The sequence below is a fragment of the Acomys minous genome (genome assembly GCF_964271855.1).
Source record: "Acomys minous genome assembly, chromosome: 18".
Classification (NCBI taxonomy): Eukaryota; Metazoa; Chordata; class Mammalia; order Rodentia; family Muridae; genus Acomys; species Acomys minous.
Genome location: NC_140501.1, coordinates 69,262,844 through 69,282,238, shown reverse-complemented (window position 1 = coordinate 69,282,238; position 19,395 = coordinate 69,262,844). Strand labels below are relative to the sequence as shown.

At 42.1% G+C, this 19,395-nt stretch overlaps 1 protein-coding gene across 1 annotated transcript in view; it reads right to left on the bottom strand.

The window, feature by feature from the left end:
• The window catches only part of SLC35F4 (solute carrier family 35 member F4), a 238,223-nt gene extending 219,360 nt beyond the window's left edge, over window positions 1-18,863 (bottom strand). Inside the window, exon 1 of the mRNA XM_084768034.1 lies at window positions 18,491-18,863. Coding sequence (XP_084624160.1) covers window positions 18,491-18,593 — 103 coding nt within the window. The 5' untranslated portion in view covers window positions 18,594-18,863. The remainder of the gene's footprint in view (window positions 1-18,490) is intronic.
• Window positions 18,864-19,395: the final 532 nt, after the last annotated feature.

Below are 19,395 nucleotides of genomic sequence, written 5' to 3'. Positions count from 1 at the left end.
TTTTCTTCCTCAGTCTGCCATTCTGTTTGAAAAGTCTGCCCGGTATGTGTCCTTGGCAGTGAAGAGGGGAATCTTAGATGGAGCCCATCAGATAAGCTAAACAGTCAGGTAACATAAGATAACACGTCCAAATCGGAACACACACTTACGTCACTCCGAGCTTTCCCTCAGATGCAGATGCCACCAATTCTAAGCCTCACTATCTATCTGGTGCCTCGCAGACCTGATGAGATTCCTTCCACATCGGCAAATGTGCATGTTATCAGAATAGTGGGGTTGCTTTCTAGGGCAGGCCTCTTGTTGCAGCCCGCTTCCTTTCACTTAGCATTGCATAACCAACACCCAACCTACTGGCCGCTGAGTGGAAGTCAGCTGTGTTTCCCCCTGAAACTTATACAACCACCTTACAGATTTGATCACCCAGAAACATACATGAGGTCGCTGAAAAACCTTCGTTGTCAAGAATGTCTCCCAAGGGGCTGGAATGGTGTCCTGGTAGTTAAGAGTGCTTGCTATTCTTCCCAGAGGAACTGAGTTCAGATTCCAGCACCTACATCAGATAGATGGATTACAACTGTCTATAGCCTCAGCCTCAGGGGATCCAGCACTCGCCTCTGGTCTCCACAGGCACCCTCACAAACATGCACAGGCACACACATCGGCACATAAGCCAATGGTAAAAAAAAAAGGGTGTTCCTTGAATTAGGGTAGGTGATGAGAAATGGCAACTGGGAACTCTCGGATGAGTGTGAGTGTGCGCCGACCATTAGGAAATAAATCCAAGGGAGGGTGAAGTGTATGAGGAGGGCACATAGAGTATGTAAGAACACACACTATAGAGCCAACCCTGATCCTCCCAAGTCCACAAAATATTGTCTATTATTTCTCCCAGACCTTTGTCCTCTGAGAAGTTAGAAATTTAGGATATAAATTGGTTGTTGAAAAGCCAGGTAGTTGAGGAACACAATCCTAGACTCTAATCATGGCTTCACTACTCACTGCACCTCTCAGAGAACTTTAAGAAGTTCTGTTACCTAGGTCTCCTTCTGAAAGAATTTGTTTTAACCGGGACAGGATGCATTGAGGACAGTGGACATATTTTTAACTCTAAGGTGTTTTGAAAATGAATTCAAGTACTTGAGAATCATCTGTTTCATAGCGGTAGGGGGCAAGAGATATATGTGGAGTTTAGGGAACTGAGAATGCTTGAGAAAGTAATACTTCATGTGGTGTTACTTTGGAATTTTAAAGAAGAAACTTACTATGTCAAGTTCACTTACGCTTCAGTCTTTTGTTGTAAAGAAAGGTTAAATGGACCAGCACACTATGATATATAATTATGTGAGGTACAATTATTTTTATTTTTGAGACAAAGTTTCATTCCATAGCTCTTGGCTGGACTGGCAATCACTATGTAGACCAAGCTGGCCTCAGACTTGTAGGGGGCCTCCTGCTTCTGCCTCCAGAGTGCTGGTATTAGAGGCATGTGCTGTCCTCACATGTGACTGTGAGATGCAATTTTTAAAGCACAATTTATATTGCAACGTGGCCTGCATATAGAAATGAGAACGAAGCCTAACCGTGCAGCTCGATGACATTTTTGTAAAGTAAACCACATCTGCATAACCAAGATCAGATCAAGAGGCACTATAAAACTATTTGCTCTCGTGTTGTGATATCTAAAGCAGATTCCCACTGAGAGCAAATATTGTACTCTGCCACTAAGAATAGGCTATTTATTTTGGTTCATAAAAGTCTAATTCAAGTCAGAAAATTTCAAAGAAAGAAAGTATTGGGATTCTTTCTGGGAAAGACGGCAGGTTGAGTAATACATTCATCTATATTTCTTCATTTAGAATATCCCACTAAAATTTCAGAAATTGGGTTTTAAAGGCATAAATCCATAAGAATGGGAGATGCAAGGGAGAATATGATTATGACATCTTAGAAGCTAGAAAGTAGGAAATGTCTTGGCAGGTCCGGGAAAACTGAAGCATAAGCCAAGGGGGAACAACAGCCGAGGGGGAACAACAGGAAATTAGTTCTTTTTGCAATACAGACTTCCAAAGCTCCAGAACTGTGGTACTAGTTACGCTAACAGAGGATGGAAACGATGTTTGTAGCTAAGTCAATCTGATAGCTGATGGCTTCTCAGGCCCTGCCCTCATTCTGTGCAGCACTGGACTGAACTCCCTTCTCTGTGGCCAAGATGACAAGCTGGCCTCTGTGGATGTCTAAGCAGAGGTCTACAGGGACACCAGGCATGGGTGAAAGCTGGAACAGCATACCAAAACCACAGGAGAATTAATTGAACTTACATGTTCAGCTTACTGGGATGTGCAGGTTTCTTTCCAATTCAACTCCCAGAATACAGGTCGCCAGGAGATTAAGGAAACCTTTTGTAACAGAAGAGTACAGTAATGGATAGTCAAGAAGCCCTATTGTTCAACAATGAGGTCTTAGTAGAGGGGCTGTCTTTGGGAAGAAATTATCCATGATCTCTCTTCCTCTCCTACATATTCTGTGCAATGAAAGACTTTTGGTCCTTGATGTCTCCTCAAGAGGCTATTTTATTCCATACCTGGGAAGAAGCACTTTGACTGAGGAACACCCTCCACCACATTCACCAGTGAGAACGTCTAAGGGGACATTTTCTTTATTGTGTACTGAAGTAGGAGAGCCCAGCTAGCTGTGGGCAGTACCGTACCTGGACAGAAAGTTCTGGGTTGTATAAGGAAGGTATCTAAGCAAGCTTAGCCTCAAGCGTCTGGGTTCCTGTTGTGAGCTCCTGCCCCGACTTCTCTCAGTGACGAACTGTGACCTGGAAATATACACTAAAATAAAACCTTCCCAAGACAGGTTGCTCTTGGGCAGAGAGTTTTAAATCACAGAAACAGAAAAGCAAACTAAGATTTTACCAATTTCTCAAATTTAGGTAGGCTTGCCTGCTGGTCATTATAAATCACTGAGATTTGCTGAGTTCGGAATTCCCTGGCTGTGAAACAAGCCTACTGCATGTATAGAACCTTCTGTTGTTATCCACATTGTATCTGTGGGACTTGGGGAGCAAGAGGGACAAGCTGAACAAGATGTCGTACTGTTTGCTATACTGTGGGCATTAAGGTCCTTTGGCTCTGATGCAGGAATCTCCTGATGCTTGTCAGAACCCGTGAAGCTGCAGCATGCACACTTGGTATCCTGAAAGAAGGGAAAGTGCCAAGAACTTTTTAGTTCTTGACCACCAACCCTTATGGCTTGATTATGAAATGTTTTTAGCCTGTATTCAGGGCCTGGTTGTCAGCTTCTGAGAAGTGATTGGTTGCTGAGAGCTGTGACCTAACCAATGGATTTGGATCCTGAGAGGCCTGGTTGGAGGAAGTAGGTTACTAAAAGCATGTCCTGGTCCATACTTTGTCATGTGGCCCCTACTCTTTGCTCACTGTCACAAAAATGCGTCTCTGCCATACTCTTTTGTCACAACATTGTTCTAACAAAGTTTACAAGTGACTATTGGCAGAGTCCTCCAAAAGTGTGAACCAAAATAAGTCCTTTCCCCCTTTTATTTGCTCTCTCAGATATTTTTGTCACAGGTATGGTAAAATTCGCCATTCACTGTCACTGATTCCACGTAGTTTTTGGCTCTTTAGTATAGAATATAAGCAGTCAAACAAACACTTCCAAGATTGCTAACTCTGATAGATTTTTTAAAATGACAATTTGGAAAAATAGTTCATTCTGAAGAAGAAACTTCAAAAACATATTTATACAACTGAAGAAGTAAACCTATATTGTACCCATAAAAAAGAACAGTATGTCATTTTTTCTATTTGTTTATTTTGTTTGTTTGTTTGTTTTTGTTTTTCAGGACAAGGTTTCTCTATGTAGCCTTGGCTTTCCTGAACTCACTTTGTAGATGAGGGTATCCTTGAACTCATAGTGATCTGCCTGCATCTGCCTCCCTGAGTTCTGGTATTAAAGAAGTGTACCACCATGCCTGTCTGAATAGCATGCCATATTTAAAAAGAAATACGCATAAAACAAAAGAGAGCTATAAAAACTTTAGTGAAATTTTAAGTGAGAAAATGACTAGGCTTGAAGTGAAGCCTTTTGCAAAATACAACAGAAAGGAAAGAATTAGGGTCTGGCTACTTCTTTATAGCAGAGGCCGTGAAGTCAGAAACATACCCGAGTGCAATGGCCTATGCTCTAAGAGAATAAGTTTACTTATTGCTTACCCAATGTAAATTGAGCTCTTCTTACTTGCAACCTAAAGCATTCCGGCTGGTTGCTAATCAGTACAAATATTCATCATCTGACAAAACTTTGGGGGCCACTGTGACTTGGAAAAAGGACAATACACTCCTCTGTGGTGAAAGCAGGGTATAAAAATGGGAACAAGACCTTTATCAAATAAAACCCTTTCCTCAAACTGGCTCACCAGCATTAATTTTGACATAAATACTAGAGATGCTAGCAGCTATGTTATTTTCCTCCAGCAAAACTGAGCTCCCCACAAAGCTTTTAACTCAAGTTCTCTGTGAATGTTTCTAAGTGTCTGAAGAAAGAATTCTGCGAGCCTTCTGGGGAACACCAAAAGTTGCAATGCCAAGCAAAGCTGTACTTGGAGAGAAAAATAGCTTGTGCTGCTTCGGCAATGAAGCTGTCTTTGCACATCAGTGCAATTTCCTGCGGTAAACCTCGGCATGCAGGAGCACCAGAACTATAGCCAATGACCCACAAGAAACCTTCCCCACTGTTTTCCAAGGCAGCTCTATCCGAACCAGCATCTAAACCATTACCTCCTCCAGATGTTTCCTAAATCAAGAAAGCCGATTACAGTCTAGGATTCTCCTTGACTACCTGGAAGCCGTTGTGTTTATAGAAACCATGGCTTGACATTTTTTTTGTTTTAAATGTTTTATTTGCTAATCACTTTACAGCCTGACCCAGCCTCTCCCCCCTCTCCTCCCACTCTCTCCTTCATGCTCACTTCCTCCCATTCCCACCTCTCATTCTTCACAGGGAAGGGTAGGCCCCTGAGGGGTACCAACTCACCCTGGCACCTCAAGTCATGGATGGACTAAGTGCATCTTCTCCCACTGAGGCTAGACAAGGCATCCCTGCTAGGGGAAAGGGATCTAAAGACAGGCAACGGAGTCAGAGACAGTCCCTACTCCCATTGTTAGGGGCACACATGATGACAGTGCTGCACATCTGCTACATAAGTGTACGGGGGTCTAGGTCCAGCCCATGGGGTTCAGTCTCTCTGAGCCCCAAGGGCTTGACATTTTAAATGCTGTTTATGTAGACGTTTGTATCACCTTTCAGGGAGAAGAGAAACCCACTCCCAGTATAATTTAACAAGAGGGAGATTCATCCATGGCTTTGCTTACTGGGTAGTTAGAAAGTGAATACATTTCTTCACTCAGAGCCTTACAATGCCCTCCATAAGGCAGATGAAAACTACAAGTTCTTTTTGAGATCAAATTCCATGGTCCCCAAATAAAAATGTGTCACAGCATGTCTCTGCAGACAACCACTACGAAGCTACCTGGATGTGCTGCAGGATGTTTGAATATGGTGCTGCTTGAATGACCTCAACTTTGAGACAGGTATTGACCAAGATAGCGAAGCTCTGACAGACCTTTTCTCAAAAACAATTTCATTGACTTGAGTGTAAATGAAACAAACGATGTGCCTTGTCCACTTGACGGGGCTTTGGGAAATACGGTGTTTCCTGAGGTCTTCTTCCTGCAAAATAAGCTGTGAGAGCTCAAATCTAATTTGCAATTTCATGTTCTTATGAGTCAGAGTTTTTATAAGTTGTTAGGACTCCATTAAGTGGAAGACAACTGAGTGTCAAAGGTGGGCTTCAGGTCACTGCTTGGACCATTACAAGCCATTGTATTCAAACTATGGACTTTCTTCACTAAAATCAGCTTTTAAGTAAAAGAGATTCTTTTTTACTTAACAAATTTAAGTTATTTCTATTTTCTAAATAATGCTACTACAATTTACATACATAATAACAAAATATAAAAAGCAGATAAAATTTGATGGAATCATGTTTTAATAATCTGTTCATAGAAGTAAAATTCCCACATAATAAGATAAATTTAATAAAACTTGGCAACATGTGTGTGTATTTAGAGTGAACTATTAATTCACATATTTATTTATGTTTTCAAATGTGTCAGTGTCCCTCTAAATATCAAACAGTCGTAATGTGAAGAACTACATCATGACATATCATGAGTCATTTCTAATATGACTTTAATCCTATGCCATCTTGAAAACTAGTAGTTAAAATTTAAAATCTAATCTAATCCAAGTCATATAATATCCAACACATTTACCTAAAGTTGAAATTGTTTTCTAAATGCAATGTATTAAATCCTTCTTGAGATATGGGACAATGCAGTGAAGCACCACGGGCATAAATTCTAGAAAGGAAAGAGAAACTGGGAAAAGCCAAATAAAGTCTAGAGTTTAACTAATATCAAAGTGCCAATGTTGGTTTTATAGTTTTAACATATGTCATGAGGTGGTGTAGTGTTCACAGTGGACAAACATAAGTGAGGGACCACAGGAAAGCACTGGACTACATTTGTAACTTTTAGTACACCTGAAGATATTCCAAATAAAAATGTTGTTTAAGTCTACTTGAAATCTTTAATAAGGCCTAATTCTTCAACACTATTTGTAAATTATGCATGTATACATGTTCTACCCTTTGAGATAGACATGCAGTACTGAACAAATGGACCCATCATTACCCTGAGGGAACTAAGAGTCTAATAGGCAGAGAACACATTAAACAGTCACAAAAATGGACATAAACTATAATTGCAGCCTGCAGTAAATGCCCTAAAGGCAAAGTGTATGAGATAATAGAAATGCAGAGCTGAAAAGCCCTCTCTGAGGTGAGGGCACTTAATATAAGACCTGATAAATGATGGTGAGCCTGCCAGGTAGCAGCCCCAGGAAGACAGGAGGAAGTATTTGTCAGCTTAAGACATGAATGAATCTGGAGCATATGCCAAGATGACCCAGCATTAAAAAAAAAATGTAAGAAGTGGGGCCAGCCAAAGAAACAGCTATGTAGAACTCTGTGCACTGGGTTCAGAATATTACAGTTCTTTGAAGACTTTCAGCAACCTCTTATATTTGTTACTTCTCTTTTGGTGTATTAAAACACTATGATCAAGGTCACTTGTGGAAGAAAGAGCAGGGAGGCATGGCAACAAGCAGCAGGCAAGGCAGCTGAAGAAAGCCGAGGGCTCATATTTTCAAAAGCAAGGTGGGAGTAAAGAGCACAGAGGAAGTGGCTAGAGGTTCTAAGTGCTCAAAGCCTACCTCCAGGGACGCGCTTTCCATCACATCTTAGACCTCTCCAAACGTTGTCACTAGCCAGGGACCAAGTATTCACATATCTGAACCGCTGAGGGACATTCTCACTCAAACTGCTACACCACTCAAGACCTTAACCAGAGTATGGGTCAGGCCATCCTACTAAGGCTCTTGAAAGACGACCTTGAGGTGTGCGTGACGGCGGTGAACACCTGTGACCTCACTTAGACGATGGAAGCAAGAGGACAGTGAGTTCAAGATCAGCTTGGGCTACATAATAAGACATTTTCTAATACATTAAAAAAATCACCATGGTTACTAATTCTATGTGGATTGGAAAGATCAAACCAGGTAGCATCCACTTCATTCACTGACATTAAATAACTGAACACTAAAACTTTCTGAACTTCTAAATATGTTTTAGTCTAAGAAGGCTTCAGAAATTCTTAGGATACAGTTTGAGGCAGGCATGACCCTTTGGTAGAACCTGCTGCCCTGACTCCAAGCAAAGATGATGATGTTCCAAACGGTTCCCGAACTCTCGGTCTGAATCTTTTCTCTAAAATGCCTATAAGTAAACATGAGTGTAAACAAGAGCTCAAGAGAGTCTGCACACATGTAGTGCAGAGCACGATGAGGTGGCCTCAGTAAAACTGGCATGCCCTGACACTATCAGGATTCTCATCTTTCCTAAGGCAAAAACAGTTCTTTTACATCCAGTTTTCAAGACCAAGAAAACATTATTGACACCTCACTAGGGCCATCTTGGCTCTAGCCCAAGTCTAAATATAGCAAACCCCAGGCTGCAGAAGTCTGTAATTTTCAATCCCCGTTTAAAATATACAGTGTTAAATGTCATCCTTGATTACAGCACGCCGAGTCTGAAGGCACTGGTGTGTTGCCCTCTCTGACCTAGAAAAAAAAATATGTCTTCCAAACTTGATTTAATCCGTGACCCTCAATGAAGCTTCATGAACAGCCTGCAGGGCCATTTGCAAATTCCCTAGAACCTTCATTCTCCGCAGACACACCTGCATTTTCCAACTCTGTAAGATTGGATGGAGTTTACCTCACTAAATATGATCTACATTCATGTCAAAAAGCCACCAGGAACAAAAGAAGAGAATGGAACTCAGAGATAAGAAAAGGATTTCCATACATGTGTCTGGTTGTGGAGGCTAGAGATTAAACTTAAAGTTCCTTTCCTCAGGCACTGTTCATCTGCCTTGGTTGTTTTCTTTTTGTTTTGTGTTTCTTATTGTTTTTGTGTTTTAAGACAGGATCTCTCCTTGACTTGGAGCACCCCACTAGTCCAGGCAGGCTGGCCAGTGAACCCCAAGTATCTCATTGTATTTGCCTCTCCAAATCTGGGATTACAAGCACATGCACATTTAGATTTACATGGTTTCTGGGAGTCAAACTCAATTGCTTGTGCCTGCATGATAAAAACTTGGCCTGTTTATGCTAAATACTCAGCTCTAGACTGAATCTGGATCAAGGTTTACGGTTTAATAAAACAAATGTATGCAAAGCTCTGTGAGACAAATTGCTATCAAGATGTCGTTTTGGTCCTTTCCCTGACAGTTTTCCTGCTATCAATAATGCTCAGGCCAGTCTGGTAGGCAGGATGGGATAAGTTTGCTGTCCCGCCGTCAGCATCATCTCGAGTATGTTATGTGCCATAAATTGGAACAAAGAGTGGCTTTCCCCAGGAATCTGGATTTAGAAGTAAGAGGTTCTTGCTCAATCTGTCTGTGCTCTTGAATAGAGGACATGTAAACACTAAAACTGGTGGCAGGGACTATTTTTGACCATTTGGGCAAGGAAACAGAGAAGCCAGCCTGCTGCTGAGACAAGAATGAAGAACACCTACCAGAAAACAGAGAGGGCTTCCTGTTTCTCCAGTCACAGGCAACTGCCTGGCTTCTATTTATAGCAGTTTATCCCTGTCCTTCAAACCCATGGAGACACCACAGGACCCTTCAGTGGCTTTCAGAACAAACGAGGCATCACTAACACTCTGGGCCTTTCCATTCTACTTAGTCTCAAATGACTGAGAACCAGTTTGTTCAAATTTTGTAAGCCAAGATCTTTCTGAAAGGACTCAGTCCTGGCTTCTCAAAGCAGTTATACAAATTGTTATAAAATATTAAGTAGTCAAAAAATCAGACTACAAAAAGGTGCGCGCGCCCGTGTGTGTGTGTGTATGAGAGAGAGAGAGAGAGAGAGAGAGAGAGAGAGAGAGAGAGAGAGAGAGAGAGAGAATTATAGGTACAATGGTAACACTGTAGTTTCTATTTGTTAAAAGAATCAAGAAATAAAAGCCTATATATATATATTTAAGAAATTGGAAAGAAATTAGCAAAAATATAAGTAGTTATATTAGGAAAGCAAGGTTATTTTACTTCTTTATATTCATCTATTTTTAGAAGTAATTAAATGCTTTTTAATTTAAAAAACTAACTATGAAGACTACAAAGATATTTTTTAACTATAGGATAAAACAGCCTGTCTGTTATATTTATTGCTATATAAATAACATCTAGAAACAACTTTTCCTTTAACAGTCCACATAGTAGAACAATGCTATGTCCCATAGACCATTACCAAATTTACCTTACCCATCACTTCCTCTGCCTCTGTTGCCACCTTAGCTTACCTGCACCTCACCCTCTCAAAGCATACAGCCTGCTGCTGCGTGTCCATTCCCTTCTGCCCCTCCACGCACTCCAGCCCCTCTACCCTATTTGGTGCCTGAATACCCACACCTCCAGACATGCTGACTCATCCTGTTTCTTGTTGATTCTTCTGGCTTTTTGCCCCCTTCTTTTGTAATAGTCTGTGATATAAACACTCGTGTCAAATTAGTTCCAGTCCATTTTGAATAAAATATGTCTTGGGACAGTCTAAGTGGGAGTGTTTTGGTTACAGCATTGGGTCAGCCATAAATAGATGAAGGGGAAGGCAATATCCATCAACAGACATCATTGCCATTGTGATAATTGATAAACATCTCAGTAACATGATGTTGACAACAACCATTCGACATGCAATGTTGAATGTGAATAAAAAAGAAGCAAATCATTTACTTAAGGAAAAGGCAAGTAACTTTGGAGCTATATACCTGTTTATTTTGTTCCCTCCAAAATCTTGATAGCTTTCATATATTGAGTTGGGCATTTAATAGCCCGATAGTTTTGAATACCTTGTTTGTTTAATCCTCTCAAACACTTGTATGTGATGGATAATCTTGGTTATCAACCTGATACCATGGGGGAAAGGACCCTCAGTTGTGGGGGTATTTTCATCACATTCATCTGTGGACATGTCTGTGGGGGCATTTTGGGGGTTACTAACTGATGAAGGAGGTTCCAGCCAACTCTGGACAGTGCCACACCTGACCAGGTCATCCTGAACATATCTGCAAGGAAGCCAGTAAGCAGGACTCCTCTGTGGTGACAGCTTCAGCCCGGTCCTCCAGAGCCCTGCTTCAACTCCTGTCCTGCCTTCTCTCACTGGTGGATTGTGACTTGTAACATGAACTAAGCCACTTCCTCCTCAAGTTGGTTTTGGTCAGTGTTACCACAGCAGCAGAAGGCAAAAGCAATACACTCCAAAACAGACCTTATCACCTCTATTTTTACAGAAATAAAACTGTTGTCCTGAGAGATTAGTGTCCACATACAAATTTAAAGGGCCAGCAAGTGACAGAGCATAGATAGACCAATCTATGTTTTCCTGTTGTCAAAGTTTATGGCCTTTGTGTTAGACCTCAGTCTCCAACTATTTATAGACTCGGAAACCAACACATCTCTGAAATGTAAAGCTAAGCCTAACGCCGACAAATAGCAGTAATATTTTATAATATGTTTGTCTAGTTTATTATACATTCCCATCTTCAATACAAATATATATCATAACAAACTACCACACTGTACAACAGCACTGTAAAAATTTCTCCAGTGATGCATGTTAATGGCGCCTATTTGTAACTGTTTACAAGACACACCCCTCATATAGAAAGAAACACAAGTCTTGTCATCGGGTCAAACACTAAGTATAAACAGGAGCAAATATCTGCTGCAGTCATCTCACTAGTAAGCTGCAGTTGCATAGCTCATCCTGGTACAAGTGCTTAGGGATGCATTAATGTTGTGTCACGAGGATCAATAAGGCCACTTCAAAAGAGAAATGGTGAGACTCTGTTTTCTTGCCAATGCTTTTCATAAATGTACACTATTATGTACTTTTAGCAATTGCCTTTTATTTCTTCACTCAAACACAGAAGATTTTTAAGGCTGCCACAAGGACTCATGAGCTTACAAGATTCAAGCCATCAGGTCAGATGATTACTTCTAGTGGATGTTCTCCAAACAGTCATGTCCTCTTGACTCTTTTGTTGGTGGTGATAATTTTTCTTGTCCTCCTACCACTACCATCCTGCATTAATTATTTCTCAGTGGAAAAAAAAAGTACTTTTTCCAAAGAAAACTGAAATCATTTGTTCCTTGGCACAACAAACTTGACAGAGATGAGCAGTTTGCCCAACCTGAAATAAAAGGAAGTCTCTGCCCTCTCCAAGCTCCAAGAATCAGTGAGTCTCATGCAAAGCCAACAGCCACTGCTAGCAGGCTAACCGTGCAAGGGGAGTTATGCACACAACACTGAGAGTGCAGAGGGAGTGTTGACCCATCCTGGGGCCATCAGACAGTGTGTGTAAGAAAGCATTTGAAATAGAGCCCTTAAGTATAAACAGGAGCTTTTCCTGCTGTGAAGGGTACCAAGGAGTGGATCTCGGAGAAAGAAAAGCACGCGGAGGCAACAACATCATTAAAACAGTGAGCCACTTCTTCAGGAGACTCGGAGCAAGGTATGTAAAGACCAGATGGGATATGAGAAAAACACAAATTAGAATTAAGACCACATGTGGTGATTAGTTAAGTATATTAAGATGCTTGTATATATTAGAAAAGGTAGATAAATTAAAACTAAGTTATTAATATAAACCAATAGGAGAAATGCTTAGCACAAAATGAAAATGTATGCATGTGTAGTTAGAAAGGATGTATACTGAAGTGTTAACACTAATATCCTCTGGGTGGTGTAATTATGAATAATTTTGTTCTAATCTCTTTGCTTTTGTGCCATCCAGATTTTCTGTACTAAGCATGCATTATTTGGCACATTTGATGGGGAGGGAAGTGTGAACCAAGGTAGAAGACATCAGCTTGGCTTGAATTGTGACATCCTAAGGAGTATGGGTTTTATTTCACAGAAAAGAAAAGCCTATTACAGGTATTTGATCATGGAAGTTAGATGAACACATTTTTAGGAAACATCAAGTAGCCATGCTGTGCTAGAAGGGCTTGAGAATGGAAAAACATGTGATAAACACAACCAATGCCAAGGTAGGAGGGACAGAAAGCACATGGATGGAATAGAATAGATGGGACCCATTAGCTAAATAATAAACAACAGGAAAGGGCAGAGGCCGGAAAGAACCCCCAGACCACTGGCCTGGGTGATTGGTTAGATACAGATATTGAAGCTAACATAATAAGAAGGAAAAATATGGAATTATGACTTGTTTCTTTATGTGACATGCCTGGAGGACATTCAGGTAGGTGTGCTACCAGAAAGCTTGGAATATGGGCCTGGATACAGAAAAAAAAAAAAAAAAAAAAAAAAGAAGAAGCCCAAGAGTACAATTGCATAAGAGATGGAGAAGTAAGAATTATTCTCAACCGGAGAGAGTGGAAAGTAGTCAGGACCCTGGGAACTGCTGAGTCAAAGCGGCCATTGGCTCACCCAGAGAACCAACTCTTCAGAAGAAGGTGGGATTCTTTTCGTCTTCTTTTTTGATTACCATATATTATAAAAAAATATATATACTATACATATTTCTGAGGCACAAGGGAATGTTGTAATTTGTAAATGCTTTGGGTAGTGATGACATCATAACACTGATATGTCACCTTACATTTTATCATTTCTTTTATTATTATTATTATTATTATTATTATTATTATTAAATTTTTTTCATTTTATCATTTCTTAATGGCAAACATTAAGTTCTTTTCTTCTAGAAATGGGAAGAGCTCTTCAGATAGAGCTAGCACACAGCAAGGGGCTGCGATTCAACAAAGACCCTCAGCTGATGACAGAAGGCCACTATGGAACCCACTCTCAAACAGGCTACAGAAAGAAAACAGGACAAGAACAAAAGCAGGCAACAAAGGAAGTCTACTGGTCACTTTCTGCACTCAGTGATGAATAGGAAGGTTTTTAGAATTTACTGATGGATCTTTCGGAGATGGACCAGACACTCCAAAGCTGAGGCTGACCTGCAGCACAGCTGTGGTGAGAGAGACAGCGATCCAGACCTCTTTCGACAAACAAGGAGGTTTCTGTCAATAGAGAAGTGCTCCATGTCCAACTTCCTCCCATTTTTCAATCCTCCCTCTAACAACATATCTCTGGACTTTATTTCTACTAGTTCATGATGACGTTGAGACCTTCGACTCCTGAACCGTCCCATGTTTTCCCCGGATGTCCCTCACTGTCATTAGTTCCTGTCTCCTCCGCTTATGTCAGCTTTAAGCTCCATGTTCAACCATATATCCCTTCCCTTGATACGAGTCCTTTGCCCCCTCTATTTCCATTAAATACACGGGACAACCTTCTCCAACCTTGTTTAAATCCTCCTTACGTTTTCCAGACTTTGCTGTGTCAATGAAGAAGGCAGTCAATTGGCTACTCTCACTTTAAATCTATAGCCAGAAATTTGAAGTACCCGGTGGCCCTTGTACTTGCTTAGTTCATTTACTTGTCTGCTTGTTTTTTTTTAACAATTTGTGCCATTTCTCCCCGACAACCTCTGTTGCCTCTTCCCTATCCTCACTCAGTTGATGGTTTTTCTTTCAGTCTGGAGAAAATTAAGGCAATCAGAAAAGAAGTTTAAAATACTTTCCCTGTTTCAGTGATCCATCTTCCAGATCCTAGCCCACATCTTTGGTCTTTCCATATTCCCTTTAAAATAATGTAATTGCAATATCCTGTCTCTCTGACATCACTAACTTTTGCCAATTAAGTAATTTGTCTTTGTATGTAGATGCCCTCTATACTTCAAACCTATCTTTACTTTACTGCCTTCATTTCTTCTGTTCCCTTTGCACAAAAAGTTCTTGAAGAATCTATATTTATAGTTTCCAGTTTCTCCCCTTAGTCTCTTTTATATGCACTCTAGGGCATGTGGCCCTACTGACCATACTGTTGTCCACAGTCTCATCAAGTCTCCATGACCTTCCTTTGTCAAATGCATGATCAATTATTAGCTTCATTATACTTGGTGTTCTGAAGCACTGGGCTCCTATAACCATTTCTCCTGAAACATCATTGGTTTTCACTGTATTGCATCCTTCTACCCCCCTAGAAGTCTGCCTCTATCTCCTCGATGGTTTCTATTTTTTTTCCTTCTTACCTCTTAGTTCCAGAGTACTCCTGGGTTTGGCCCTTGTATCTCATCTCTTCTGTACATACACTTACTTCTTGTAGATAGAAACCAGTTGTAGACTTTAAAAACCATTTAAATGCTGGAAAATACCCAGCGCAACTCCAATCAGACATCTTGGAACTCTAAGCTTACTCTGCCTCTCCAACATTCTAGTATATTCGAGATGTTATCCATCCTTCCACATTTCTGATCATGACAACTTCAACATAGCCAAACCCCAAACATACAAACATAACACATGTTCTAATCTTTCTCACCAACACCACATATAGTACACCGCAGAGACCCTTTTGGTTCTAATTTCAAATGTACCCAGAGTCTGAACACTTATCACCACCTCCAATGCTGTCACCCAGGCCTCTGTCATCTCCCACCTAGGTTACCCAAATAACACGCTAACTGGTGTAACTGATCCTTTTTAAAAGCAAGCCAAGGTATCTTATTACTCTCTTAGCACCCAAGCAAAGCTTCTCATGGCATTCAGAAAACAGGACATCTCAGGTCTTCTTCCTCCTGATTCCCTCTCTTCCCCGGAACTTCTAACTACTCTCCCACTTCTTAGCTGTCCTTCCACCATTCAAGGTCTCCTTATTGTTTCTCTGCCGTGCCAACCAGGTACGTATCACTGGCTAATCCTACTACCTAGAACGTCTCCCTCGTGATGGTCACATGGCTAACTCCTCTGTATTTTCCACAATCTTGCTTAATTGTTCCTATTTAACATTGTGACAGTCTCCGCCTCCCATTAAGTTTAGCCTTTCATCCCATCACAGTCTTTTAAAAATCACTATCACCTTGACATATAGAAAAATATTTATATGGTTATTTTCTGGTTCCTCCCCTATGAGAGTCAAAACTAATGAAGACACTTTTATATGTCCTTTCAGACACATTCCTTACATGAACAAAGTGCTCAATTAAAAATTAATCAGGTGATGATTATTTCTCCTTCTCATTTTTTTGTGTGTGTATGTGTGTGTGTGTGTGTGTGTGTGTGTGTGTGTGTGTGTTCAATAAACTGATCATCAAATTAAACAAAAATTGTAATGGATCATTGGCCCATAAAATACCTTCATGTCTTTATATTCGACTACATTTCTTTATTTCTTCAGCCTATCAGAGCTTGTTCAGGACGAGATACAAGTTTAGAAACAGGATACATTAACATGAGGGTGCTTTCCCAAAAGTGAGCTCCCATATATCTTCAAAAAGGCAGGCAGCATAGATCTCTAGAGAGCACCTCATCCTTGAAGGCCTCATGTGTGATGAGTCAGTAAAGAGAAAAGTCACCTTGCCTTCACATATCTGGTGCTCCTCACAGTAGCCTTTTCCTGAATAGATTCCTCCAGACTTTCCTCAAGCTGTTACTCAGCCCTGGTAGCTGCTAAATCAATTGACCATATTGTACTGGTTTGCTTCAATGTGCTTGTTTACTAGTTGAAGCCTGCATTAAGGGCAGAATTATTTCATGGTGTTCGGATTCCTGGCCCTCTTCCAACTCTCTCTCTCTCTCTCTCTCTCTCTCTCTCTCTCTCTCTCTCTCTCTCTCTGTGTGTGTGTGTGTGTGTGTGTACAAAATGACGATGTTCCTTTTGGTCTGAAATAGTGTACATCCTGAGAGTTAAATTTGACTACGCTTAGCTCTCTGTTCTGAGCTTTGCTGCCTTTAGTGTTTGAACTATGCGGTCTGGATTTAGGCAAATGCTCTCCACTGATAACAATGCCAAAAGCATCTTCATCCATTTTCTGCTTCCAGTTACAGCCCGGGCCAATGCACTTCCCTTTTTTTGCCCTGTTATTGTCTTGCAAATGAAACATGTGCAGTTCTTTGTGCAAGTACAAAAATAAAACACGAACATGTTCTTATCTGAAATGCCACTCTCCCAGTACTCTTTCTGGGTTTCTCTTCATTAACCAAAGTACCATTGTTATAACAATTATAATACTCTGTAATTTTAGAAACAAGTTCTACACTCTCTTGACCACCCAAATGCCTGGCTTCTAGTTAAAATATTCAGAAGTGACATTCAAGTAATTTGTACACGATTTAGTGAAGAGTTCAGTTCACATGTCTAGGGTTAAAGAAGACAGCCATAGGAAAAAAGACAGAAAGAAAAAGAAAAAACTACAAAAATCTGAGCTTGTAGTAAAAAGATTTCAAAGAACGTTCCACAGCATGTTATTTTCCTTCCAGAAAAATTCTAACACTATATAATTACTTTTGTATGGAAAATGAATAATGAAAGCATCTACTGCTAAAAACAGCCAGACAGAAACATCCAAAGTAGACAGGCCTTCCCAGAGCAGATAAAATATTAACCTGGAAAATATCTGCATGATGGCCCACAGGACAGCGCTCTTGGCTATTCAACGGAGAGACAGAAGGACCCAGGACAAAGTTACATGAGAAATGAAGTGCTTTCCCATCTGTGTATTAGGATTTATGTGGGTTCTCTGCTTCACCCAGAACCTGCAATACTCATGGCATCCCCAAGTGTCACAGACAAATACCAACCAGAAGTGCATCTAGGAGCATCTGGTTAAAAATAAGGTTCTTCTCTTGCAAAAGAAATGCTTTGATTAAAAAAAAAAAAAAGACCGAAATTCCACCTTCATGGAAATTAAAGCATAGCTACTCTCTCAGTTCAGAAAAACAAACAAAACAAAAAGCAAACAAAAACAGTCTTCAGTTTGGTGCTTGGGCAGAACCAATTCCAGCAGATACAGTGGTGGGTTTGGAAACTAGGAACGTAGAGGCCCTCACAGTTCCTTTAGCCCCTGTTTCCAATAGCGTGTGTGTGTGTGTGTGTGTGTGTGTGTGTGTGTGTGTGTGTGTGTGTGTGTGTAGATGAAACTGCTTTTAAAACCTGAGAGCAACCATGCAGACTGGTTTGGTATAGCCAGAGTAGAGCTGGAATCCAATAGCTCAGAGGTGGCCGAGACGTGTGGGTGGGGTGGGTGACTGTGTCTCGCTTCCCAATCCCACTCTGCCCGCCGTTTGCATGATTTCTCGCTACAAGCTCCACAATTCTGGCACCCAAGCAGGTTCTCTTCACTGCTCAGGGTGTAGAACCTTCTAAGGACATTTTGTCATGAGCAATTCCCATGCTGGCAACATCTCAACAGCCTATGGTGAACAAGCTAACCCACCCACCCAGCGCAACTGCATCCAACTAATGTCCCCCACAGTCTTTATCCTCACTGCTGTGTGAGAACCCTGGCACCCAGTAAAGCCTTTATGAGTGGGTAGCCCAAAGGGAGATGGTCAGCTAGTGGAACAGCCATGTTAGCCTCCTCTAGGCATAAATCAGCCACTGGTGAGCTGACTGAGGACGATCAGGTGCGCTCACCCTGTCCTCTGCACGCCTCCACCCCCAAGACTGCGACTGTCCCCAAACTCTTGGGTTCAAGCGCCTAGCCCTCAGGGTTGCCTTAAGGTTCAGCACCGAGGACAGCGGACGGAGGGCATACTTTTCTTCGCCGTGGTCCAAGAGGACAGCAATGATTGTGACAGGGCAGACAAGGCTGCAGGTGTCCCACCGCGCACCTTCCCACAACGCACCCCTGTGCCCCAGAGCGCCCATATCCCACCCACACCCCGCTCCGGACCATCTCTGGGAGTCTTACTTTTCTGGCTGGAGTAACCAGGGTAATAGCCATAGTAGCCAGTAATCCGCAGGATCCGGTCCTCGATGGTGGCCACCCCGTTAGGGGCCGCCTTGACATCCATAGAGAGCGCGAGGCGGCGGCTCCCGGCGCCGCGAGGCGTAGAGCAAAGCGCGGGGGCCCGGGAGCTGCTGCAGGTACTGCCGCCGCCGCCGCTGGTGCTGATGTTGCAGCTCGTGCTCCCGCGCCCGGGCTCTGACTCCACCGCCCAGCGCAGCTCGGGCTTCGCATCACAGCGGCGGCGGCGGCAGCGACAGCGGCATAGGCAGCGGAGCGGCCCCCACTACGGCCGGCCTCTCTGTTGGCCTGGCAGCTCTCCCACCCGCCACCAGCTCACTGCTGCCCGAACAGCGCCCCCTCACCTCCGAAGCCCACCCAGGTCTGGGACGCTTGTGGGCGCCCCACCTGGTCTCTGACTTTTCATCATTAACCCTTGTGCCAAAAGTAGGCTCCCCAAAGCCCACTTGAGGGAGGATGGTGGCTAGGTGCTCAGGGTGAACAGTTGTGGGTGGGAGAGACCCAGACAGAACTAGAGGGTAGCAGTTTAAGAGATGCAGTTTATCACTTCTACCCCTACCCTGGATTTGCTCCATGCTTCTGCCCATCCCACCTTGGATCTGTGGATACGAAAAGCATTCGCAGGCATTGATCCTTGCAACTTGTCTAGACAACCAAGGGTCTTTCCCCCGCCCCCTTCTTTTTATGAATTGCAAAAAAAGAAATGACTCCCCAGCAGGTGGTGTGTGGAATGATTATCCAGGTGAATGCAAAGGTTTTAAGAGGTCAAGTCCCGAGTCCAACAGTCCATCCTCCAATAAACACAACAAAGGCTAGGGCTATGCACCTGAGCACAGCACGTTCATTTG